This window comes from Melampsora larici-populina (genome assembly GCF_000204055.1).
Source record: "Melampsora larici-populina 98AG31 unplaced genomic scaffold MELLAscaffold_53, whole genome shotgun sequence".
In the NCBI taxonomy this organism is placed as follows: Eukaryota; Fungi; Basidiomycota; class Pucciniomycetes; order Pucciniales; family Melampsoraceae; genus Melampsora; species Melampsora laricis-populina.
The window spans coordinates 466,190-491,225 of record NW_006768817.1 but is presented as its reverse complement, the minus strand read 5'-3'; the positions used below and the strand labels follow the sequence as shown (position 1 = coordinate 491,225).

The following is a 25,036-nucleotide window of genomic DNA, read 5'->3' as shown; positions in this document are numbered from 1 at the left end:
ATGTTATCCTTCCAATCCCCCAAACTTTTCATCGTCTTCATCGGCATCTGTATCACACAATTCGCATTTTCCAATGCAGACATAGCTAGATGTAAAACAAGTTATCAATCACAAAGACCCTCACTCACATCTGGTAAGATAAATCTCTCCCTTTAAACAGAAACACCATTCCAACTCCGAATTACATTCTAATTGATTCTTGGTTTTCCGGAAAAAGTCTGCGAGGATGATTACGCTAGAAAATACGCCTGCGTCACTACAACATGTGATAACAGTGGTGAATAATGATCTTCTTCTATTGATATCTGTGTTCTAAAGTCTGATAAGCCTTTAAACTGCTATCAAATTACAACCATCTACCTAGGTCGACAATTTGTTCCAATGAAGGGCTGTTTACACAACGGTGCAGGCGGTCAAAGTGAACAACAATGTTCAGGATACAAGCCTGGTAAAGACGGACATTACGGTCAGTCAGATATTTGATCATGTTCATTGTTTGATCAAAGCTCAATCTTTCTGACCAAACTTGTGATTTTTTTTGTTTTCACTTTATAGAATGTACAAACTCAGGTGGTCAAACTTACCAATGCCCTTATTCACTCTTGAATGTACCTTTCATCAGTAAGTGATCTTTCTTTTTCATCATTTATAATACCAAACCCATCTCTTCATCATCTAACCTTGGTCCCCCTTTATCCATCAACTCTAATAGCTTGTGGAGATTGTTATCTACCTTAACTAAGTCTTACAGTCAGGCAATTTTTTCTCGCAAGCTCTTCTCCAGGGAACCCAAGGCACTCTGCAAGAATTACAGTTAGGTCAAGTTACGATTGTTGTATCCCTTCAAACTCTACTTAGGTAAAAGCCATCTTTCTTTCTTATCAGGTATTCCATCATCTATCTTGTGTAAATTTTCCATCCCCCTCAACATCATCTTCAGTTCAAAATGTCTCTTGCTCTGTATCATATATCAGTTATTGTAAAACTAAGCAAGACACTTGATCTGATGTGTTTGAAAGACATGTTCCTTGCATATTTGATTACAACTCTTTCAGTATTATCTTCATCTTAAATCGTCTTCTGGGGTCTTTTATCTATATAATATTTACACCATCCACAATATTGATGGGGATTGGATTTTTATGATTTCATTTTTATCTAAAACACATTTTTGATTTGAAGATTGCCAATTTTTCTTTCCTTGAGTCTGAGATGAAACTGGGGTCAGTGTGATTAATCAAACAGTCAAGAATTCCAGTATAAGGAGATGTGCAAACACCTTGGACAATTTCTCATAAATTGGATGATGAGCATGAACAGTCAGTACCATGTGTGCTCTGAGTGTATGATTGGTGGTACCCAAAGTCACAATAGTACTGTGTGTTCCAAGATACAACAAAGAAATTCCCCAGGGCTGCGCTGAGGCAAATAGCACATCAACACATGGAAAGCACATAGATGTCTTACTGGTGCCTTCAGGCTTCAGAACGTGAAAGTGTCATGCCAAAAAAGGTCTTGCAAGTGCAAGCTTAAGATGACAGAGGTAGACACCACATAGGGGGGTCCCATTAGCTGAAGTCTGCAATTCAAGTATTGTGATATGGCAGCGGAGTTCCACCAACACAACAGGCACTATGCAACAAATTCAATTTTGTTTCAACTTAACACAATGGTATATCACAAAGCATGTGCAGCTTCATTTAGGGGGTACAAAGTAGAATCCAGGCACATGCCCAGCCTTGTGCTCTGAATTCTCTTGGCTGTAGATTTGAATCCCGTGTCCGGGCCTTTGCCCAGGAAATCAAAATTTACAGCCAAAATGATTACGGACACAAGGCCAGGCACATGCCTGGAGTCTACTTTGTATCCCATAATTGTGCCACAGTCACAGAAAAACACATTAGTACTGACATCAAACCTGTCAAAGCATACTTTCTGAGGTTTTTTACAATGTTGCATTGCAGGAAAACACAACAAGATCCCTTAAGTTACACAAATAATTGTGCAAACAACATGACAAGATGCATGCCAAGGGTCTTGCACCCACAATACAACAAAAAATGTGGACTGTTAGGCAGGTTGTGCTGATTTGTCACAAAGAGGGACTGAAATTCAAGCAAAACAAAAGAATTTGATTGGTAAAGCTGATGGACCCAGAAGTGCTGACTGTGTATAGCCCATGGGGTCCAACAATACTCAAATAATGCATGTATGCATGTGGCTGTAAGTTGCAAGCTTGTGCTATGGCACATCCCAAGCTATGTGACGGCTGGGCGCCGAAGACCTGGTTCTTGTTATCAATGTTTTCACTGAAAGACTCAGGAAAGTCGGCGAGGTTGCCTAGTCAAGCTCCATTAAAGATCAGGATGCCCCAGGGCCATACTCAATAATCACACAATTCTAGTCGCAAGCTCTGAGCCCCCAAGTTACGTTTGCCGAGTTGAACTTGCATTTGAAACGCCCAGAGTGGCAGCAATACTGATGCTGAGCTCAAGGAAAAATGTTTAATTCTTCTTCTTCTTCATGTATAGAAACTCGATGTTGTTGAGGTCTGTAGCCGACATCAATCATTACATCGATACGTTTTATCACTAAAGCTATCATTTGACCATACCTGATCCGATCCATCTAGCTCTTTGTATTCATAAGCGTACTCATTGATAACTTTCCTCACTTCCAATTTGCGTTATTAAATCAGTACTACTCGTTCCATCAAACCACAAATCTATTCAATCTTGTCTCTATTGTTGCATACCAAAATGTTATCCTTCCAATCTCCCAATTTTTTTATTATCTTCATCGGTATCTCTATCACCCAATTCGCATTTTCTAATGCAGACGCAGCTAATTGTAAAACCAGCTATAGATCACAAAGACCCGCACGCACATCAAGTAAGAGACATCTTTCCCTTTCAATTCCAACTCCGAATTACATTCTAATTGATTCTTGGTTTTCCGAAAAAAAAAGTTTGCGAGGATGACTATGCTACAAAATACACCTGCTTCACTTCATCATGTAGTAATAATGGTAAATAATGTTCTTCTTTTATTTGATATCTACATTTCAAAGTCTAATAACCCTTCAAACTGATATCAAAATTTCATTTCTCCACCTAGGTCGACAATTCGCTCCAATGAAGGGTTGTTTACACAACGGTGCAGGCGGTCAAAGTGAACAACAATGTTCAGGATACAAGCCTGGTAAAAGCGGACATTACGGTCAGTCAGATATCTGATCATGTTCATTGTTCAATCAAAGCTCAATCTTTATGAACAAACTTGTGATTCCTTTGTTTTCGCTCTATAGAATGTACAAACTCAGGTGGTCAAAGTTATCAATGCCCTTATTCAGTCTTGAACGTACCTTTCATCAGTGAGTTATCCTTCTTTTTCGTTATTTATAATACCAAACCCATTTGTTCATTCTCTAACCTCAGTTTCCCTTGATCCATTGTCTCTAATAGCTTGTGGAGATTGTGCTCTACCTTAACTAAGTATGACAGTCAGGTGTTTTTTTCTCGTAAGCTCTTCTCCAGGGAACCCAGCTTGCGAGGCACCCTTCGAGAATTAGAGTATTCCATCAAACTCTACAAAAGCCATCTTTGTTTTTTATCATGTATCTATCATCTATCTTGTGTAACTTTTCCATCCACCTCAACATCGTCTTCAGTTCAAAATTTCTCTTGTGGTGTATCATATATCAGATATTGTAAAAATAAGTAAGGCACTTGAAGTTGATCTGTTGTGTTTGAAAGACACATTCCTTCCACATTCAATTACAAATTCTTCAGTATCACCTTCATCTCAAATTGTCTGCTGAGAAATACCATCCACATAATCTTTACACCATTCATGAATGGGTATCAATGTGGATTGGATTTTGAAGATTTCGTTTTTACCTAAATAAAACACGTATTTGATTCGAAGATCCCTAATTTTCCTTCCCTTGAGTCTGAAATCAAATTGGGGTCGGTATGATTAATTAATCAGTCAAGAATGTTAGTAAAAGGAGACGTGCAAACACATTGAGGAATCCATCTTCAATCGAATTCCCTCATTGTATGTTTTTTAGTCTGAAAGGTGGAGGAAATGGCTTGCTGCTAATTTGTGGTTCTCTGCAAAGTCCAGTGTTTATTGAAATGAAGATGTCGGATTTGAAAAAAAAATTATAATCGACCAAGCTTTAATAGTACGAAGCAAGCTGCTCAGCGGATATATCCTTCAGAAGTTATGAAAAAAGAACGACTGAAAGGTTTTTTCAAAGATAATTTAATTTGGTTTGTGCTCTTGTTTTGGATTTTGATATCATAATGGATATCTCTCAATTGATGACTTTCAACACCTCCGCATCCCTCCATGATCGTTTGTTCATCAGGTGTGATGTTTGATCTGACCAAAAAGGACAGTAGTCAAATTATTTTGCCCAGAAACTGATGATAGATCTTTCCGATTCGACATGCTGATAACCGATTGCCGTGAAGAGCGGTGTTGTTTCATTACATGAGTGATTTAGTATAGAGAGATTCAGATGAGGTAAAGATCAGAAAACTTGAAAAAAGATTGAAGTTTCAATAAGCCACGTTTACAAACTTACATAAGAACACCGGCAAGAACTTAAGTCATGAGACCGCAAAACTCAAACTATCACTCTGATCTGAGATCTCTGAGTAGATGATCAAGAAGAAGAAACACATGAGATGAAAACAAGTGATCGTTGATCATGATGGCAGATCAATTAATCTTTTTGACCATCCTTGAGATCGGCATTCTGTGGACTCATAAAGCACGCACGTCATTGTGCACCTCGCACATTCATGATGTGCGGCCCCTTGGATACTGTGCACATATACGCGACGAAGAAGCAAGTCGAATAGTACCAGACAATCGAAGCTACAATGGAAACATATTATGTCGATAGTTTGAATTGACCAAGATAAGTCATTCTGGTCAGAAAAAGTGTTGTAACATCTTGTTCACTTTGCTATCTAATCATTTCAGGATAACAAAGGATAATTCGTAGATGAAAGAAAGTTAGGATATACATTCTGGAGATCGTGGTTGAGTAATTGAATACAAAGCTGTTTGTTTGAAAATAGCGAAATAAATTGTTTTGAGGTACGATGATAGTATTATAGGTTTGATGTTTGAGTTACTCGACCAACAATATTGTAACGTTTTTTGAAACTGTCGGATTTAAAGATTCATAGGAACATAACGCCATCATTAGTTATCAGACATTAAAATAAAGCTTTTTTCAGAAGCTTAACACATCTGAGGTGACGAATCAAATCAAAAACATACAAAGTAACCCAATCATCTAATACTTTCATTTCAGATGGACCAAGTGATGAGTAATCGGCAATAGCATCTTCAGCTTTGAGACTGCTGAGACCTAAGCCTTTACTACCGTCTTTACCAGCAAAGATCCGATAGCTACCAGATGGTCCGTACATCTCAGCTTTACTAGAAACGTCAAAAACAATCCCTGAACGAGCAAAAAGTGTTGAGTAACACATCAATAAGTCTTGTTGTTTCTTGAGAAAAAGAGAAATGATAAATCCCAAGCAACTTGTGTACCTTTGATAGCTACGTAGATCGGCTTCGAAGGATCGGTACCATCATATTGAGACAATTCTTGTAAAGTGAATGGATCATCTTTAGGAGGATTAAGTGATACGATAGGTTCAGTAGATTTAGCATCAGTACTAGCAATACCAGACATCTTTGGTTTCTTCTTTCCTTGAATCTGAGATGAGCTTGAGGTGGGTGTGATTGAATAAACAGTGAAGATGGCTAGTATAACGAGATGTGCAAAGATCTGTAGACATTCATCATCAATTATGATTTACGATCGGATTCTTTTTGGGGATTGAATATGTATATGGATAGAACTTACTGCGAGTTTATGGTGTTCTACAAAGTCGAGTGCTTGAAGGAAGATGCCGGTGATATCTGATCCAGGTTCTAACATTTGACAATTTGCTTGTTCTTGGGGATCGTAAATACAAGTTGTTTCAACCCGCCCCAATCTATGTGATGTTGTAAAATGCATTTCATCAACATTTTCATGCAAGTCTGACTCTGTCACTCTTGGCATTTGGCTGGGGCACATTTCAACTTCGAACCAGATCTTGGCCGCAAAGGAGAAGTATCAAATAGAGGTTTTGTTCTTCTTAGAAGTCATCAACCCCACTTTGACCAAATTCTTGTCTATTCAAACAACCATGCGAGCGCTGCAGGGTGCAGGCTATATTATGCTTACCCATCACGTGCGCTGTTATTGGAATTGTTGAGGTATAAAAACCCATCATGTGGAGGTTAGTTTTTTGTCAAATTAATAAATATCATCACTCAAGCTAGCATTCGTCCTTGGAATCCGTTCAGCTGTTAAATTCGTAAGCTTTCTTGTTCAAAGATCTCCTCGTATTCTATAACTTGCTGAATCAGTATCAATCGTCCTACCAAAGCACAAGTCACTGTCTATCAAATCTGGTCTCTACCAACGTATATCATCATGTTATCCTTTCAATCTTCTTGGAGGTTTTCATCATCTTCATTGGTCTCTATATCACGCCAGCTGCATTCTATGGTGCTGAAATCCTATATGCGCTACCTAATTTATTCAATCCAATTCCCCTCATAACAAGGTGCCTGGAAAACCAGGTAAGTCAAAGTGGTTATCTCTTTTCTGACAAACACAAAAATGTATAGTACCACAATCTGGTCCCTATCAAAGACTTTCTCTCGATCTTATTTTAAACTTGTTGTCCTTTGTGTCTTCTGGATCCAGTTCTGATCAGATTCCTTCTCAGGACTTGCACAAGTACCAGAGCTTCGTCGATATACGTGTCAAGCTCCGCATGTGTCTAGTATTTCATGAAAGACAGATCACAGCTTTAATTCCATGGGGACAAGCATCACGTATCTAATTCGGCTGAAGTTGATTGCAACTTGCTGCATTCAAATCGAGTGAGACTTAGAAAATCGATATTGAATATTGAATATTGGATATCTAGTTCAAGCAGGTAAAATGAATGCAAAAACAAAGTGACCTGATGGATATCGGGCAAACACATGAAACAATTTCTCAAGTTCGCTACGTACTCCGATTTCTGAAGATATGGTTTCTAGCCTAGAATGGCTCAGCCTACAGGGTTGCGTGCATGGTTGGCAAGAATTTATGTACCATCGTCATCTCAGTTTTGTTTCCGTGTCTCCTGATTTTTGAGGTTGTATACATTCATCTTTTGTTGATGTCTTCATGGGTTAGGGGTTACACAATTTTTCCCACATATGAATACCAAGGTTTGGAGTTCCCTTTGATGACTCATAGGTTGTAGTGACCAAATAAAATTATCCATGAACATGACTTTACTATCGCAGACTTCCCCTTTCAAATCAAGCGTGGTCCCTTTCGATTTGCTTGCAGAAGACCACATGAACCGGAACTGAACGGAGCCGATGAATTGTACTTTAAACCACATTAACTGGTCTCCCTTGATTTCAAAGTTCATTCCGATTTCCTTACTTAACTGGATCGCTTGCTCTCCTTGCACACCCGCATCGATTAGAGCCCCTTCGACTCCTAACATATCGAACCAGACACTCTGAAATTTCCTATCGATCGTTGATAAAGTGAGTCTTATATTTTTAGAACTCTGAAGTCGCAATCCGGAGCCAACGCCTCTTATTTTACACAGGGTTAATATATCGTTTGCAGCTCAAACTATACAAGTGGCATATCTTTTACTAGACTCACCCTTTGACTCTCGACATCGTTGGATCAGGGTTTGGGGGCTGAAGAAACTTTATATATAATCGACTTCAACTTGCCTTCCAAATTCATCGGGCTGCTAATAACTCATTATACTTCTATCACATCCTTTTGCGACCCTCAATTTTCTTCCAAAAAGGGTTATCGGCGCACATATATTTAGATCACATTCCATACGCAATCTTCACAAGCACTGCGGAACAATTATCTTGTTTATTATCCTTGATCCGATTTTCACGCCAGAAGTCTTTCGCTGGGTGGCCATAAGATCGGACACCATATCCTCCTGACGGACTTCTCCACCATCCGCAATTGATCAATATATTCCACTTTTGTACCTTTTTCTCGTCAACCTGCATAACGGGTAACTTCCGCCGCGAAATTCGGTCTCGTGACGCATACATCTACCCTACCGGCGGTCAGCGCATCCATAGCGATCGTATATACTTAACTGCATAGTGAGTACATCCAACATTCTTGTTTCGCGATGTAGCGGGTTGTAGCTTATCGCAACTGGTGCAAAGTTGACCGATAAGCAGCTTGATAAGGATTTCACTAATACGCATACACACATCCATATCTGTCCTCTCCACAGTTTCGGATAACCGAGTGCCTATCTCGGCAGATAGATAATCACGGGAATTCCCAAGCTATCATCAGTCGGCGTTATATCATGTCACTCTTTGGCACTTCACCCGATCGCGTTCCCTCTCGTTGTACGACCCCAGTGACGCCTAGAACAGATAGATGTCCTGATGCACCACTTGGCGCACGCGAACCTAATCTCTATTACCCTCACCCGCGTCGATCATCTTCGCCTAATGCCAAACGAAGAGATCGATCCAAAGACTCGAAATCACCTCGTCAAATTCGACCGGCTCCCAGTATCACTGCGATGTCATTGTTCACCTCTTTTGCTTTTGCTGAGGTAGAAAAAGAAACAAACGCAGTGTCTCGCTCTTGTCCCCCAAAACCGATTCGCCGAAGATTAAACAAATACTCTAGTGCTTCTGAATTAGAATGTGCACTTGGAAGTGTTTGTTTAAACGAACAAAAAAGTGGTGAAGAACATGAGTTACAAGAGTACAGCCCCCGATCGGTAAAAACTAAAAGGATGCGAGATTTGATCGAAGTAGACCAAAACGCATCAGATCACGAAGATTGTAGGGTGGGAGTCGGACATGATGAAAAAGGAGTGTTTTGGAAGAACTTAAGGTCGAGATCAAAGTGTATATATAGATCTAGGTCACCAACACTGTCGACCTCATCAAAACCCCTGCCGCATCGAAGATCTTGAAGTAGAGTTTGTACTACAATCATGTCCTAACAGCCCATGTCAGAGTAGAGGTCCCTTTGACCGTTCTGGAAGCAATCGCCTTTTTGTTCAATCACATCGTATGTTCTGTCTATTATTTCATTTTTGACTCATCTTCGTCATCTTGTTATTTGGATATATCCCCATCCCTGAATTGTCATCATCATTACTCAATTCAAAAATGTCATACATAACTAGTTTGACGAAACTAGAATTACAAAATTACCTGGATACATACAGAAAACACGTCTCCTTTCTAAATCGTAACTTGATTTGTAAGCTTTTTTACCTTTGTGGATGTCTAATTCTTCAGTGTCATTTGTAAATCTATTGTTAAAGGAAGTCATGCTCTACAATTTAAAACCATCATACCATGTATGATGTGACTGGTTATGGTGTTGTACCGGGTACTGATTTCTGTCTGTCGAAAGTGATCAACAGTCTGCCAGTACGGCAGTCTGCCAGTACGGCCTATATCGGGATTTACAGCCTGACATCTAACTTTAGGGATATCATTCCTTTCATGTTTGTTGTTTGGTGATTCCAGTACTTCTGATTGCTCAGCTCTGAAAATGTAATAGCCAAGATCAGATGATCCCATGAGAAGTCTCATTCATACTCTTGGTCACTCTCTTGTGAAATGTAGATTATAGCTTACTTTGATGAACGTGCACAATGTGTTTTTCGGAAATCGACACATCTTATGGGGTTCAATCCTGTTCAATCTCTACGCGATTGAAGGTCCAGAGACATTTGAGGATTTGATTCTGATCGCACTCACGCTATAGTCTGATCGTATGAATGTATATCACAATGTGGCTTTTCAACTTGATCATCTTGGAGAGAGATAAGAAGAGGGGGTATCGGGAGCTCTAGCGATCGTCGACCGTCAAGACTAAGTCCACTGTGTGATTCTCTTTCGCGTGGGTTTAGATCTCAACAGATTACTAAGAGGCTCAAGAGGCTGAGTGAAGTTCCTTTGATCTGAAACAGCACAGCATACGAGCCAGTCAGATCGAGAGTATGTAAAGCTTTGTGAGTGATGAATGGATTGTTGTTCAATAGGGGTGATGAGGCAGATGACTGGGCTGGAAGTTGAGCTCTGACTGCTCAAGAGTTCTCAAGTAAGGACAGGTACGAGAATATGTAATTCGAGGTTCATTGGATTGATGATCAATGATCATGTGGGTTCAACTTCAGGTTGGCTTATCCCGAAATCAAACTTTCAATGAGCTTGGCATCGAATGCTAGGGTGCAGTTAAGTAATACTTAGTGACTGAATATGCTTATACTGAAAACTGAGGATTGTTACTGAGAATGTTTAAATTTGATTTCTTGATCACTACCTTCATCAACTACTCATCGTATTCTCAATAACTTCCCTTTGCTACATATCCAACAAGAACTATAACTTCATTGGCCTATTTGTACGAATGCTAAACGAACCGTTTCTTTTCTTCAACTTTTAATTATCAAGCAAGATTTCTTTTCTCAACTTTACTCTATCAGCAAGCATATTTCGAGTTTTCAATAAATCATCAAGATGAGAGTCATTAGAGCTCACGATGGCGTGACATTCGAATTTACCAAACAACATCTTCAAAATGTAGATAGGTAAGAATGTCTTTCATTTTTTTAAACAAGCTAAAGAAGCTTTCCCCTACCCCAAAGACCATCTCTTCAGAAACCCTACTTTGCTTGATGTTAGGTGTTGAAAAATGCTATCACACACAGGCTATCTGCGCTTCTAGATATACTTGGACCAGCGATGGATCTAGACGCCGACGACTTAATCCTAATGAACTCACTTGGATCTCAATTGACCGATACCCTTCTCCGTCCAATTCTAGATACACATCGATCTCCAACTTCATCTCCAATCAATCCTATGCCATCCTCTTCTACTGCATTAATACCACATCCAAGAACCCTACAGGATCCAACTCATCTTCTCTATGCTTTCGATAGGAATTACCTCTCAGCAGATCCAAATAAAGTCTTGGAAGAACTTTTGTTTCATGTAGAAGAAGCCCTAGAACCTCCAATTCGTCAATTCAATTCAAATCTTGATACAGAGATTGGAAATTACACAACTCTAGCCAAAGCACACCACACCTCCGGTTCAGCTCACTTTCGTACAACCCTATTACTTCTATCGCACATTCGAGCTCAGAAATCTGCTGTTGAAGCTGCTTTAAACAATCTTGACAAATGTAGAGAATCACCTAAAGGTGCATGGGAAGCATTCGAGACCTTTGCTCAGCCTCTGGTTGAAGGATACGGGAAACTTCTTGAAGCATACGCACCTGCTCTAGCACTCTCACGACTGGTGAAGATTCACCCTCAACTCCTTTCGAATAGTACGCTCAGTCGTACAACTTCTTCTGGCAGCGCTGTTGGTAGTAGTGGAACACCTGTAACAGCGAAATTGAAGTGCATGGGCGATTATGTGATGGAAGATCGCATTACGCAAATCCGGGACAGGTGCTTGAAAGTCTATGGTGAGCTTTCTTCTTTTGAGGGTAATGAGCCGACTTTTTGCGCACATGATGTCTGACTTGTTTTCATCAGATGATCTTTGTAAGAGGTTCGAACGCATCAGAGACTCGTCAAGAGAAGTGGACGAAGGTGCGATGGCGATTCGTAATGGACTTTGCGAACCGGACTGTGACTTGACTGAATTGGATGTGCTTGAGAGGGATGCTGAAGAGGGATTTCAGCGAATCGAAGAGGTCGTCCACCAGATTCTACAGGTCACAGAGGCAGAAGCAGAGGTGCTGGCGGAATCTTTCACTGAGCTTGTCATTCTCGATGATGACACGCGAGAGAGGGTAGCCTTTTTAGCGGAGCGCAAAGTAAGAATCCATCCCCAAGCTGGTATCATCTTTGCACCAAACTAATGAGGACCTCGTAGAACTTTTGGCTGCACCATCTTGTACATTCGCTCAACAGGATATCGGTGTTGCAAGGTATCATGTCTTGTATAGGTAGTGATGTACAAGCTCTAGACAACGAATTAAGCACGCGCACCGATGCTTTCAAACACCTTGCTAGGCTTAAAGACTTTGTCACTTCATACGCCTCAACAGTTGTCGAGGTTGTGAGGAGACGAGAATTCTGTAAGCTTACCATGTCTATCAATTCACTGAAGCAAATATTGACACTTCTACGGTCGGTAGCACGCCACCTCGTTGATTATGCCTCTGCATTATCCAACGCGCTTTCAAAACTGACCGCTGATGAGCGTAAACGCAGGGTCACCTATCGTGCGGACTACGGAGGCAAGATGCCATTTACTGTTGAAGGTTTGGATGATATCAATGTCCCAACGATTGAGTTCGAGTTTCGGAATGTCAACAGCGCAGCTATCAATGGAGCTAGGCCCAAGGATTCAAGTCGAAGCGTACAGAATGTAGGGGATCTGCCTCCACTGACCAGAGCAGACGTTGATGGTATGCCATTTTGTCTAAAGCGCATGAAGATGTGATTTGATTGCTCATTAGGTTTTTTGTATGGACATGTAGATCTCATCAGTAGCTTACGGAGCATCGAGGAAAGTCCTGAGAAGGAACAGGATAATGATCTTCAGCTGGCCAGAGCACCTGCTCGCGACGTCCGACTCTTGGTAGAAAAGCAATTTAGTCGTTTGGAGAGTATGGAGAACGCGTTTGCACAAGCAGTGGAGAGAATCGGTACATCTCAGTTTTATGGGCTCACCCATTTTGCTCAAGGACGCGATATTGATGCTCCTCCTCCATCCTTTTAGTTGTCACCGAAAGTCAACTAAGCACATCATCTTGCCCGGTAGACAACGAATTGACAAAGCGTTTAGAGTCAGAAGTAACAGAGTTGAAAGCTATCAATGAGGATCTACGTCAACAAGCAGAGCAAGAAAAGGTTTCATCCGAAAATTCTACTCGCAAATTTCAATCGGATCTCAAATTGCATTCACAGAAGATTGAAGATCTCAAATTACAATTGCTACAATCCAAAGAAGAGCACCGAGAAGAATGCGAACGATTAGCACACGATACTCTCACATCGACTCAAGAACGTGAGAGTTTGTTAGCTGACGTCCAGAGGTTAAGGCCGGCGGTTGAAAGGTTGGAGGAAGAACTGAAGACCCGAAGCAAATCGTTGCAAGATGCTGAACGTCAACTAATCTCTGCTCGGGCTACTGCTGACGATGCAACAAAGGAGTTACACGATCTAGAAGCTCGTCATCGAGATCAGCTCTCGGATCACAGCCACGTGTTGAATCAACTTCAAGGCTCTCAAGACCGAGTAGCCGAATTGGAAAGTCAACTCAGTCAAGCTCTCGACAGCAACAGAGATCTTACAGAGCGTGTAGATAGCAGTGTACGATCGATGGATGATCGACTTTCAGAGGCGGAACGTATTCGGCTAGAGATGCAAAACGAGATCGATCAGTTGAAGTCGGACCTGATGGAACAGCAGAAGAGCAATCACGATGCTAATGACACCATCCAACAACAGAAGTTACGCATTGAAGAAATGGACCGTGAATCCCAACTTCGGGCTGAAGATCATGCAAAGGTGCAACGACAACTTACGGAGGACACTCGAGAAGCCACTATGCGCTTGGAAACTCATTGTCGAGCCGCGGTTTCTATACTACAGAGTTATCACCTAGTCAACAGCAAAATCGTTGACCGAATCGAATCGATGCCCCGTCCTGGCTCAACTCACAAGGCTGTACTTGCAACTTCTACAGCTTTGGGTGAATCCGCTGTACCGGCACAAGATTCAAGTAACTCCGTTGTTGTTGCCAAACCAGCGACAGATGATTCCTCGATACCTGATCCATCGTCACCTGAGTTCGGTACCTTTATTGACAAGTTGGCACAACGTGATCCTGAAGCTATCGTTGAACTGGTGCAGAACAAGCTTGATTACCTGTCACTTACTGTAAGGAAATGGATGAAGGAAAGCAAGGGATACCGAGAACGAGCCAAAAGCTCTCAGGAATTGGCAAATGTCAGAATAACTTTCAGAGAGTGAGTGCCTTGTTATAGCAGAGAATCTCACGGCATCTGCTAAGCATCTTGATAATGACTTCTTGATACCCCATCACACAGTTTCGCAAAGGGAGACTTGGCACTATTCTTACCCACACGGAATCCAACAGCTCAAGTATGGGCGGCTTTCAATGTCAGTTTTCCACATTATTTCTTACAAGCAAATGATGCGGTTGCGCCCATCATCAAATCTAGAGAATGGCTTGTTGCGCGTATCATCTCGCTGACGGAAAAGATGGTGGACCCAAAGGTATATTACTTTTCTTGCATCTTTCCCAACCCTTTATCTGAGATCTTTTTTATGCTCTACAGGATCCCGATACCAACCCATATGCTCTCTCAGCTGGAACTCGATATTTTCTTTTGGAAGTTGAACCTTGGAGTGTTGAAAAAAACCCTCGAAAGATAACTCAATCTTCACTTGGATTAGGTCAACCTAGTTCGGTCACAAAGCATTCACCCAGTAGATCTGCTACTTTACCATCTCAGATGGCACTTCAGATCAGCACCTCGGGTGGTAAACGTCACAGCACCGGTGGACCCACTTTCAATCGCGAGAGCCGACAATCGCCACCGTCAACTACACCGGCACTTGTTAACACGTCACCCGAGGAGAAGACATCAATCTCTGCTCCCTCACACTCAAATCCTCATCGAGTTGAAATACCATTGGATCTGACTCAATCTGAATTTACTGTCATCGACACTCCGCCTTCGCCACCAGCAAATGAGATTCCAGGAGACTCGCCATTTGTTTCTTCCGTTCGCACAACTGCCAGTAGCCCACCATCTCGTAGAACAGGACCATCGGCTCTGTCCTTAAGCTTAGCCAAAAGCTATTCAAAGTCACCACTAAGTCACGCATCGGTTCCCCTTCAGACAAGTTTGATCCCAGTATCGGAAGCCATTCCCGAAGATCAGACATTGGACGATCTTCAAACTCCCAGTGCATTCAAACCTTCTGAATCTGCTCGACCTGCCTTCCTTACCAATCTGTCTGTGGCTTCGTCTCAATCTCGAAGAACGAACCTCTCGTCAACAATGCCAGTTCCCTTGAAACCTCGGCTTAGACCTGTTCCCAAGGCGCATACTGCTTCACGATCCAACAGCCGAGCTTCATCGATTGCTTCTTCGTCTCACATCAGTCCAGCGATCAAGAAACTCCTACAGCCTGCCTCGCCATCTAGTAAAGGTTTCACAACAGTCTCAACCACATTAGTGTCGTCTGAAAAGAACGTGGGCTCGAGTCCTAAAGACAATGATATTCGACCATCTGTTGTTCTATCCAGTGATAAACCTAGTCCTTTGGCAATCGGTCCTACCAATGTAGTCGGAGCAAAAGATTTAGCCAACAGAAGAGTGAGTGTTTCTGGATCTAACCAAGGAGGAATACCCTTTAACGTCAATAGGAATAGTAGTAGTAGTCTGAGTAACAGTAGTATGGGAGGGAGTGGACAATTTATACAACAAGGTGGACAGATAGCAGGATCACCTACGACTTCGATTGGTGTGGCTAACAATGGTGGCAATACTGGTGGATTGTCTGGTTCGTTTTTTGGAACATGGAGAAAACGAAAAGAGAGTGAAGTGATGCCTGGTTCGTTTGGAGCTAGTGAATTATTAAAAAGGTTTAGTTCTCAAAACCCACCTTCTTCTCCTAAATCATGAATGGACAAGATGAAATTGAAAGAGATGGTAAGAATGTGAATGTGAAAGAAGATGGATTTTTTTTTTGTGATGATTTTTTTTTGTTTGTGTGCAGTATTAGTTGTTTAATCTTTGCAGTAAAAAATATGTTTGAGTGTGTGTGTTTTTTTTATTAGTCAATCACAAATGGAAGTTTCATGTATGATATCAATCTTTTAAAGTAAAATTAAAGAGTACATATTGATCAGATAAATGAAGTACAAGAGAAGAAGGAGAAAAAAAGTTTGCAAGCGTTTTTGGTGAATGTTTTTAATTAGTTTGATCTTTTTTTTGTTAATGTGTTGTACAGTCATTTTTTCAAGTTACATATGTAGAAAGTTGTGTATGATGGATTAGAAGTTTTTTTTCCCTTTGTATTTGTTGAATTGGCAAGCTTTACTTTTTTTTGCAATTTTATAAGCAAGTTTTATTCTTCACAACTGCGTGATCAAGGTGATGATCAATGCTTTGCATACACGTGAGGTGTTTTATTACATTGACAAAGTTGCCAACGGGTATAAATCCAATCAGGGTTGAGCGGGTCATCTGTTCTGAGTCACGTGTCTCTCACTCAGGGTGCAGCAAAAGGGCACGCCGCACAGATCCAGACAAGAGAGTCTCGCCGAGTCGCTGGCTATTTTGGAGTGGGATTCCAATTTCTCAATCATATTCCAACCCAGCTTAAGAATAGCGATTGAACATTCACGAAAGATTGGCAAAGGAGGTGAGACCCTGCACGAACATCATCCTACGAAGAAAGAGGACTTGACTCCGGCTAATCATCAATCACATAATTACGACTTTGATTCAGCATCCATCCACTTCAAGTTCGACCAACAACATCCATGGCAGCTCCTCAAGGTCAAAAGAAGCTTTCAAAGCTTCAAATGCGCATTCAAGCCGGACAATCCTCTACCCTCAATAAACTCAGTACCACACCATCAATACCATCCACAACGAATGAGTCGAATCCGAATCCGAATGTGAATCTTCCAAACTCATCAGCTCGAATCGAAACACCTGAACCTCTTCTCTTTGAACCTTTTTCGTTTCCTACTACTACTACTACTACTACTACTAGTTTATATTTATCACCTTCAGATTTTTCGAATACTTTACCACCTTTTGAACCACCTTTGAATTCATTGAGATGTTTTATGATCGCTAGTTCTCAAAGGTTTTATCAACCTGTTAGATCTGATGCGTTTTTGAATTCTAGTCCTGATGATAGAGTGATGAACTCTCGAAAAGGAACTGCTTTAGGTGTCACTCATTGATGATTGTAAATTCTCTATTTAGAAACTTATTTAGTATCTTCTGGTTTATCAATGATCTTCTTCAGAACCAAGTTGAAAGTTCTTTTTTTTCTATCTTGTGTCTTTTTTAATGCAATATGATATACATCTCTTTACACAAAGCTAAACAATTCATTCAAGCGATTACGCGCAATGTATCCAATAAACAAGGAAATTTGGAAAGCCGCAAAGTTTATAGAGAGCAACATGAGGGATATTGTAGTAAGCCATCTTGATCAAAAATACCAAGCCACCTTGATCAAGAATGCTAGTCACTTTCTCTTGTGTTTGAGCTGCTCAACAGTGAACAGGTCGAACCATTCTTGGAAGGTACAACAAAGATTGAAAGTAAACCAATCTTTCAAAAGACATCTTGAGGATCGATTTACATAAAATCAAGTTCTTGATTTGTGTCCTTGATGGATCACAGCAAAGTCATCAAGCCAACGAGCCACGTGGACCCAAAACATGAGTACATATCCAACGGCTCATAAGGAACAAGTGACGAAAATCAGTTTCTGGTGCGCCAAGGCTGATCGATCTTCCTGCGTGGAGGATCAATCATCAAAGCTATTGAATTCTTGTGACAAGACAGTTTAGTCGATTTGACTTTTACTCTTGTTATACTAACCAACTGCAGTCACAGCTGCTCACAGGTCACGTAGAATAGTTTTGCCTCACAGCGGGCGTGACTACGAGGAAGGACATCTCAAGAGTTTACTCACGAGGACGCTCAAGTCCTGTTTGACTCAAAGATGTGTTTTTCTAAACTTTCTTCCATTCCTTTTATAAGACATTTTGTAAAACCCACGATTTTCAATGGTGAGTTGACCAAGATCCATCATCTTTGACATATACTAAAGATCGAAAAGATGATCTTCAATTGAAGTTGACCAATTCTATCTTTCTTTTCTCTTTTTGCTTGGACAAACATCAAGTTTGACAGTTCTGCAACAGCACAGCTATAGTGCACTGCGAGGTATGCACCCTGAATCTTCATTTTACAAATCACGTCTCTGAAGATCTGTCTGTAAGAACTTCAATATTGCAAAATCACGGATGAGGTTGATCATGGTCAATGACACACACTCGCAAGTTACTTCAAAAGTTTAAGCCATGGTCAGAAGGATATAAAAGCTTGAATGGTTCTTGGTGTTGGTTCAACTTCCCTCATCATCATCATTCATCCTAATTTAAGTGAAGAGAATTATATCTCAGGTACCTTTCTTCTTTTTAAAATATTTCGATTTATTGATTATTTATCTTTTCATCATCAACGAGACTTTTCCCAGTTCCTTTCACTAATATCTTCCTTCTTGAATCAATACAGTACCTAAGCTCCAATCACCCAAATCCAACGAACCAAAATCCTTTAATCTTACCAAGATGTCATTTAAACACATGTTTACCTTTGTGCTTGCTATGTTTTTGCGTGAGTTGTTTTTTTAAAACTGTGTTCCGGAATTCAATCCATTTGCGAAACCTCTTAAGTGGAGTACTGATTATCTTTCACTATTATCTTTTTTTAAAATAGTTTTGCAAATTCATCAAGGAGTTATGGCCGTGCCCATGGATATTAGCAAAGTGTGAGTCATTTGACACTATCCGTACAATGATTTCCTATCAAACCCTTCTGACAAACTTATATTTCTTTATGTAATAGACCTAGATCAGTTGAGCGTACTCTTGGATCGATGTTGGGAAATCCTAGTATCATTCCTCGAGATAATTATGGAAAGGTAAGCTTCTGACTCTGATTGTGGATAGGTTGTGTGATAATCTTACTAATTGATTCAACTTGAACAATTGGTTCTTTTTACTTCACACTTCACTTACTTCATAAATCTGAAAAATCAGTCCAAGGACGACTATGATTCTTATAATTATGAAAAATCAGATTCCAAGAAAGACTATGATTCATCTAAATACGACAACTCCAAGTCCAAGGACAACTATGATTCCTATAAGTACAAAAAAGCAGACTCCAAGAAAGATCATCATCCATCTAAAGACAACAACTCCAAGTCTAAGGACAACTACGCTTCTTATAAACATGAAAAATCAGATTCCAAGAAAGATTATTATCCATCTAAATACGACAACTCCAAGTCAAAGTCGAAGGACGATTATGATTCTTACGAATACAAAAAATCAGATTCCAAGAAACATTATGATTCATCTAAATACGACGACTCCAAGTCCAAGAACGATCATGATTCTTATAAACACAAAAAATCAGACTCCAAGCACAATTATGATTCATCCAAGTACGACAACTCCAAGTCCAACTCCAAAAACAATGATTCTTATAAACATGAAAAATCAGATTCCAAGAAAGATTATTATCCATCTAAATACGACAACTCCAAGTCCAAGACCGATGACTCCTACAAACACAAAAAATCAGACTCCAAGAACAATTATGATTCATCCAAGTACGACAACTCCAAGTCCAAGAACGACGATTCTTACAAATACAAAAAATCAGACTCCGATTATGATTCATCTAAATACGACAACTCCAAGTCCAAGAACGATTATGATTCTTATAAGTATACAAAATCAGACTCCAAGAAAGATTATGATTCATCTAAATACGACAACTCCAAGTCCACCTCCAAGAACAATTATGATTCATCTAAATACGACAACTTCAAGTCCAAGACCGATGATTCCTACAAGTATGAAAAATCAGACTCCAAGAAACATTATGATTCATCTAAATACGACAACTCCAAGTCCAAGACCGATGATTCCTACAAGCATCAAGAATCAGACTCCAAGAAACATTATGATTCATCTAAATACGACAACTCCAAGTCAAAGTCCAAGAACAATTATGACTCTTATAAGTATAAAAAATCAGACTCCAAGAAAGATTACGATTCATCCAAGTACGACAACTCCAACTCCAACTCCAAGAACGATTATGATTCTTATAAACATGACGAATCTGATTCCAAGAAAGATAATGATTCATATAAACATGAAGAATCAAACTGAATAAACTTCAAAAAACCAGTTTATGTATGTAAACTTTTTCAATTCCTACCGATTTGTTTTCCTCTTTGCCTGATCTTTTTCATCTGACCTTCAGTCTAACATTCAAATTCAAGAATTGTAACCGCCCTATAATCTTATCTTATCATATCTTAATCATATGTTGTACACAAAAAATTGTTCATCTCTTTATGCTCTATGTCAGTTTAAAAAATGAAGAATCTTGTTCTTACTGACTTCTTTTATGTAACTCTTATTAAAACTTATCTTGATTTTTCTTGATACATATTGAAATTAAATCAATTTCTTCACTTGATCTGTTTCAGTAGCATCACACTTCATGAGAGTAATAATGAGAAAGAAATCTCAAGAGTCGGTTTCTTTGACTCATCTTCTTGATCACACACTTTAAGTATAAGGTATATGTTTTATGATGTTTTTTAAATCTCATTTTTTATATAAGTAACTCTTCTCAAATCACTCTTTTCAAATCACTCCTTACATCCTCTAAGTCTGAGTCGAGTCTCTATCTCTTGAAGATGTCGTTTTTTTTTTGAAAAAAGATGTCTTTATTCAACACTTTTTCTTTCAAATCATCTTTTTTATTTTTTCGAAATCTTTGAAATCTTGTTTTTATTAAATCTTTTTCTCTTTTGTCTTTTCTCAATTCATATTTCCTCTTCTCTTTTCATTGAAATCAATTTATCCTAATCAAAATCTTATGAATCATTATAAATTCTAAAACATATCCAACCAATCTTTCTTCACAAACCTTTCCAACCTTTCCAACCTGTCCAATCTCTTGATCTCTTGAACCCTTACACCTTACAAAATTTCAAACATATCTTTTGAAAAGTCTATTTTAGTAGTGAGAGAATCACGAAAAAGCTAAAGTGGGCTCATTCATTCCATATATAAATCCTACTTACCCATGTGTCGTAAGTTGTAACCCAACCCAACCCAACCCACCTCTCTAAAGTCTAAACCAAACTCAACATACATCACAACCTCACAAGTCACCTCACCTGTTTTTTTCAACATCTTTCTCCCAAAAGCTAATCATTTTAGTAAAAAAATCATCCATTTACTTAACACTAATATGTATCTTCTTTTGTTTCATCAGACTTTCAAAAAATAGAATCATCATCATCATCATCATCATCATCATCATCATCATCATCATTATACCCTTTTACAACAACAAAAACAAAACACATTATGTCCTACACATCCCCCAAAAAATCCAAACAACCTTTCTTCCATAAGTACACACACACATTCCCACCACTTCAATTCTCATTCCCACTCTCATTCTCTACAATTTTTTTCGGATCTTTCCATTTTTTTTCTTACCAATCATCATCATCAACCGGTGCACCTACCCTACTCTTTCCAATAACCTCTTCCTCTTCTTCTTCTTCCTCTTGATCCTCTTTTTCTTTGTCTTGATGATTTCCTTTAGCAGATTGAAACAAATCATTTAAATACTTTTCTTGTTTTTGTGAATCAGTTAAAAAAGGTTCAGTTTTAATCTACGTATATATGCAAAAAAAAACACGAAATCAGTTTACATCTTGATGGGTTTTTTTGGTGTAAAACAACTTTTTGGACGAAAGAGTAAGATATCTACGTACCAATTCACGTTGTTTACTTTTCCCAACCGATTCCATCTTCATTTCACTAACACACTTCATCCCCTCAGGCTTCAACCCGACCATCTTCCCTTCCCTTCCTTCCTTTTCTTCCTTTTCCTTTCCTTCGATCCATTCTTTTGCATTCCAAAAAGTAGCTTCCAAAACGTCCAAAGTATCAATAAATATATCATCCTGAAAGAATTCAGTCCGATTCCTAGGAACCATAAAGCTGACCACCTCAATCGAATTCTGAGTCAACCTCAAAGCACGATCTACTTCGATTTCCTTCACATTCATGATTTGTTTTGGAAAAAAGCTAAACCCAAGTTGAAGACTAGAATGTGAGAATCCCATTAACTTTTCCAACTTAATCTCTTCCGTTGCTTCTTCTTCCGTTTCTTCGTTGATGATCACTTCAATTAAATTCAAACTTCTTTCTCCTTTACTCCAACAAAAGATCACCGAGAGATCTTGATCGAAAAACACAAACGAAGGAGAAAGAGAAACGGTCTCGAAACTAATTCGATTAATTTCCAAAACCAATTTCTTTTCAAACTCTACTCTATACACTTTCAATTCTCTCATCGATAATGAATTAAATCCAGTAGTCAATAAATACTTTTGTGAATCAATCCAAGAAAGTTGATTAGATTTCTGACAAGCATCATGAGTTTTACCAACACACCATTCTTCTTTCCCATCCCGTTGACTTTTCCTTGGATCAATCACATACAAACCTGAATCTTTATCACAAATCGCAATCATTGATCCATTTGACCAATTCGCTGATGAAACCCTTTGACATGGAATCTTAAACTTCATTATAGGTTCTGATGAGCTTTCAGATGAGCTTACGTCCCAGATCCGTAAAGTCGGTTCACCTTGATCTTCAGATATGACGAAAATGATGTCTTTGGCAATCGGATGAGCTTTGATAATATGAATTCGATCGATTTTCGGATCTGCAATGAATATTCAAAGATGAACAAAATCAGTCAAAACACACATTTGTATAGATTTGAATCAAATCACTTTACCAGATAACATCATTTGAACTTCTTCAATATCAGACTTCAATCCATCCTCAGGAACCTGAAAAACCCTAACCTTCCCATCCAAACCCCCCACAAAAACTCTACCTTCGACCAAAAGATCAACTTCAAAGCTCACCAGATCGGTTTGAGACAAGAAAGCCGGAAGATGAGTAGGTAATCTACCCTTCTTTTGAACTTCAATCACTCCCAACTTTCCTCCGGCTCCACCTAATGGTACATAACAGTAACGTGGGGTGGATTTGATCATCTCTCGATCGGATGAGAAAGTACTTGAAAGGTTTTGTAAGTCTTCGTAATCGGCTTTCATGGGTGTCTTTCCAGTTAAATATTTTCGAGACCAACGAGCTTTGGGTACTGATGATTTGGCGGTTTGTTCACTGATATTTAATGATGAAATCGGAGGAACCAAGTCTTTTGCTTGAGAGGCCTTTGGTTGAGTTGGTAAGCTGACTGGTTGATCAGAGCTCGACACTTGCGAGGTAGGTTGTTGAAAAGGTTTAGATTTCGAAGCAACAGGTAATGGCTCTGGCTGTGTGGGTTGAGCTTTTGAAGTGATGGTGGTCAAGGGTATGTCTGTAGATTTCGTGATGGATGATCGAGTTCCAGAGTCCGCTGGGTCTTGCGAAACCATCTCGATGGTCGCATTTCCTCCATTCAGCCATTCAGTAGAAGTTTGTGCTGCAGCTAAAGGAAAAGGAAGAACAATGAATTCCAAATTGATCATCTGATGATCGGTCAACAAATCACTTACTCATACTCCTAACTGGTGGCATCACATCCAGATGAAAATCAAGATACTGTCTCTTAGGAGCTTGAATGATAACCGGTAAAACTTGTTGATTTTTACTCAAGATCACCAATTTACAAATCTCAGCTTTCATCACATCCACCGTAGAAGGATTGATCGGAGCCATGGCGATCCCAGCAATCGGATCTACGAGTCTAGTTTGATGTACTTCTATAGGATTTGAATTGATAGATGTAGAATTGATTTCGAACCATCTCACAGATGTTTCACCTCGACCTGAAAGATAGACCATCGATCGATTCGGATCAATTAATGGGATCAACACTCCCGTAGAATTATCAATCGTTTGTGATTTTAAAGGTCCTTTACTAAGCTCTCTTGGATCGTACAATGAGATTTCACGTTCTCGTAACTAAGAATCCAAATCAGATAGGTCGTGCGTGGTTCAGATCATGAGGCAAAAAGAAATCAAGAGAAATGTGAAAGAAACTGACCTTGTTGACACCTGTGGTGATGATATAATTATTAATCCAAGCTAACCTACTACATTTCTTTCCAGCCACCCCATGAGAAAGACAAGAACCGATCAACCGATTTCCATTCCTAGGGTCCCAAATCGATAAGTTTCCATCTTTAGTAGTACAACCGATCAAATCACCATTCCAATTCCATTGAAGATCCCAAATCCCAAGCTGATGATGATCAAGATTGATAACAGGTGATTGGATTGATGAAGAATGGTTTAAATCCCAAATTGATAAATTAGAAGCAGATGAAGTACTTAGGAGTGAACTTGTAGTTGGATTGAAGGTCAGTTTATCGATTGGTCTTCCATCTGATGAATGAGAGAAATGATGAAGTGGTGGAAAGTTTGGGTTTAGTTCATTTGAATCGATCTGATTTGGTAATCTTAACACTGAAACCTGTCAATCCAAAATACCCAAACCAGACGATCATGGTCATTTAGGATTTCAAGATGAGTACATATATGGTTTTGATAAAATCGGATTGACCTTTCCCTTTTCATCACCAACAGCTAATAAATCATCAAAAGGTGAAACCACAAAGTCCGAAATAAGATTTGAAGAAACCGTAAAACTAGGTGATTGGTTTGCACATTTACCAGGTGAATGATATGGCATACAAATCAAACCACCTGTGTATTGGAGAGTTTCGAATGTAGATTAGTTATTTGATCGAAAGACCAGTGAGAAGTAGATTACCTACCTAATTGTTGAAATTTAGCTAACCAATATGAGCTAGTAGATTGAATCAAGTTGGTTGAATCAGATCCATTGGTAGAGATTGATAATTCAGAAAAATGTGATTGGTTCTATTCTACATCCAAAATCATCAGAATTGGAATCAGTGTTCTAGTGTGGGTTAATTTGATGAAAAGAAAAGAAAATGAAAATAACTTTTAATAATAAGTTTCTGTAAGAAGTATTCGCTTGAGTCTTGAATCTATAATGAGTACTCATGACTTTGGT

At 39.4% G+C, this 25,036-nt stretch overlaps 9 protein-coding genes across 9 annotated transcripts; 6 read left to right on the top strand and 3 right to left on the bottom strand.

Annotated features, from left to right (window-relative positions):
• On the top strand, nucleotides 1–738 carry MELLADRAFT_123329 (uncharacterized protein; the record flags this gene model as incomplete). Its single annotated transcript, XM_007415752.1, has 5 exons — nucleotides 1–133; nucleotides 218–277; nucleotides 365–466; nucleotides 556–621; nucleotides 713–738. 5 exons carry the CDS (start codon nucleotides 1–3, stop codon nucleotides 736–738), a joined length of 387 nt encoding a protein of 128 aa, XP_007415814.1.
• Nucleotides 739–2,759: 2,021 nt separating this feature from the next.
• MELLADRAFT_123235 (uncharacterized protein) lies at nucleotides 2,760–3,490 on the top strand (the record flags this gene model as incomplete). The annotated part of the gene is made up of 5 exons (XM_007415753.1): nucleotides 2,760–2,892; nucleotides 2,969–3,028; nucleotides 3,118–3,219; nucleotides 3,308–3,373; nucleotides 3,465–3,490. 5 exons carry the CDS (start codon nucleotides 2,760–2,762, stop codon nucleotides 3,488–3,490), a joined length of 387 nt encoding a protein of 128 aa, XP_007415815.1.
• A 1,473-nt stretch (nucleotides 3,491–4,963) lies between these two features.
• MELLADRAFT_57512 (uncharacterized protein) lies at nucleotides 4,964–5,810 on the bottom strand (the record flags this gene model as incomplete). Its single annotated transcript, XM_007415709.1, has 3 exons — nucleotides 4,964–5,184; nucleotides 5,302–5,485; nucleotides 5,578–5,810. The coding sequence occupies 3 exons, from the start codon at nucleotides 5,720–5,722 to the stop codon at nucleotides 5,130–5,132; spliced, it is 384 nt and encodes a 127-aa protein (XP_007415771.1).
• A 1,449-nt stretch (nucleotides 5,811–7,259) lies between these two features.
• On the bottom strand, nucleotides 7,260–7,776 carry MELLADRAFT_111421 (uncharacterized protein; the record flags this gene model as incomplete). Its single annotated transcript, XM_007415708.1, has 2 exons — nucleotides 7,260–7,617; nucleotides 7,760–7,776. The coding sequence occupies 2 exons, from the start codon at nucleotides 7,774–7,776 to the stop codon at nucleotides 7,260–7,262; spliced, it is 375 nt and encodes a 124-aa protein (XP_007415770.1).
• Nucleotides 7,777–8,447: 671 nt separating this feature from the next.
• On the top strand, nucleotides 8,448–9,630 carry MELLADRAFT_111420 (uncharacterized protein; the record flags this gene model as incomplete). The annotated part of the gene is made up of 2 exons (XM_007415754.1): nucleotides 8,448–8,989; nucleotides 9,531–9,630. The coding sequence occupies 2 exons, from the start codon at nucleotides 8,448–8,450 to the stop codon at nucleotides 9,628–9,630; spliced, it is 642 nt and encodes a 213-aa protein (XP_007415816.1).
• A 1,002-nt stretch (nucleotides 9,631–10,632) lies between these two features.
• On the top strand, nucleotides 10,633–15,796 carry MELLADRAFT_111419 (uncharacterized protein; the record flags this gene model as incomplete). The annotated part of the gene is made up of 9 exons (XM_007415755.1): nucleotides 10,633–10,703; nucleotides 10,824–11,590; nucleotides 11,661–11,944; nucleotides 12,004–12,208; nucleotides 12,269–12,541; nucleotides 12,593–12,781; nucleotides 12,856–14,107; nucleotides 14,189–14,378; nucleotides 14,441–15,796. The coding sequence occupies 9 exons, from the start codon at nucleotides 10,633–10,635 to the stop codon at nucleotides 15,794–15,796; spliced, it is 4,587 nt and encodes a 1,528-aa protein (XP_007415817.1).
• Nucleotides 15,797–16,659: 863 nt separating this feature from the next.
• MELLADRAFT_111418 (uncharacterized protein) lies at nucleotides 16,660–17,091 on the top strand (the record flags this gene model as incomplete). The annotated part of the gene is made up of 1 exon (XM_007415756.1): nucleotides 16,660–17,091. One exon carries the CDS (start codon nucleotides 16,660–16,662, stop codon nucleotides 17,089–17,091), a length of 432 nt encoding a protein of 143 aa, XP_007415818.1.
• Nucleotides 17,092–19,321: 2,230 nt separating this feature from the next.
• On the top strand, nucleotides 19,322–20,116 carry MELLADRAFT_39412 (uncharacterized protein; the record flags this gene model as incomplete). Its single annotated transcript, XM_007415757.1, has 1 exon — nucleotides 19,322–20,116. The coding sequence occupies one exon, from the start codon at nucleotides 19,322–19,324 to the stop codon at nucleotides 20,114–20,116; it is 795 nt and encodes a 264-aa protein (XP_007415819.1).
• Nucleotides 20,117–21,676: 1,560 nt separating this feature from the next.
• Nucleotides 21,677–24,688, bottom strand: MELLADRAFT_92887 (uncharacterized protein; the record flags this gene model as incomplete). The annotated part of the gene is made up of 6 exons (XM_007415707.1): nucleotides 21,677–21,682; nucleotides 21,744–22,705; nucleotides 22,781–23,482; nucleotides 23,550–23,958; nucleotides 24,041–24,469; nucleotides 24,560–24,688. 6 exons carry the CDS (start codon nucleotides 24,686–24,688, stop codon nucleotides 21,677–21,679), a joined length of 2,637 nt encoding a protein of 878 aa, XP_007415769.1.
• Between the last annotated feature and the right edge of the window lie 348 nt (nucleotides 24,689–25,036).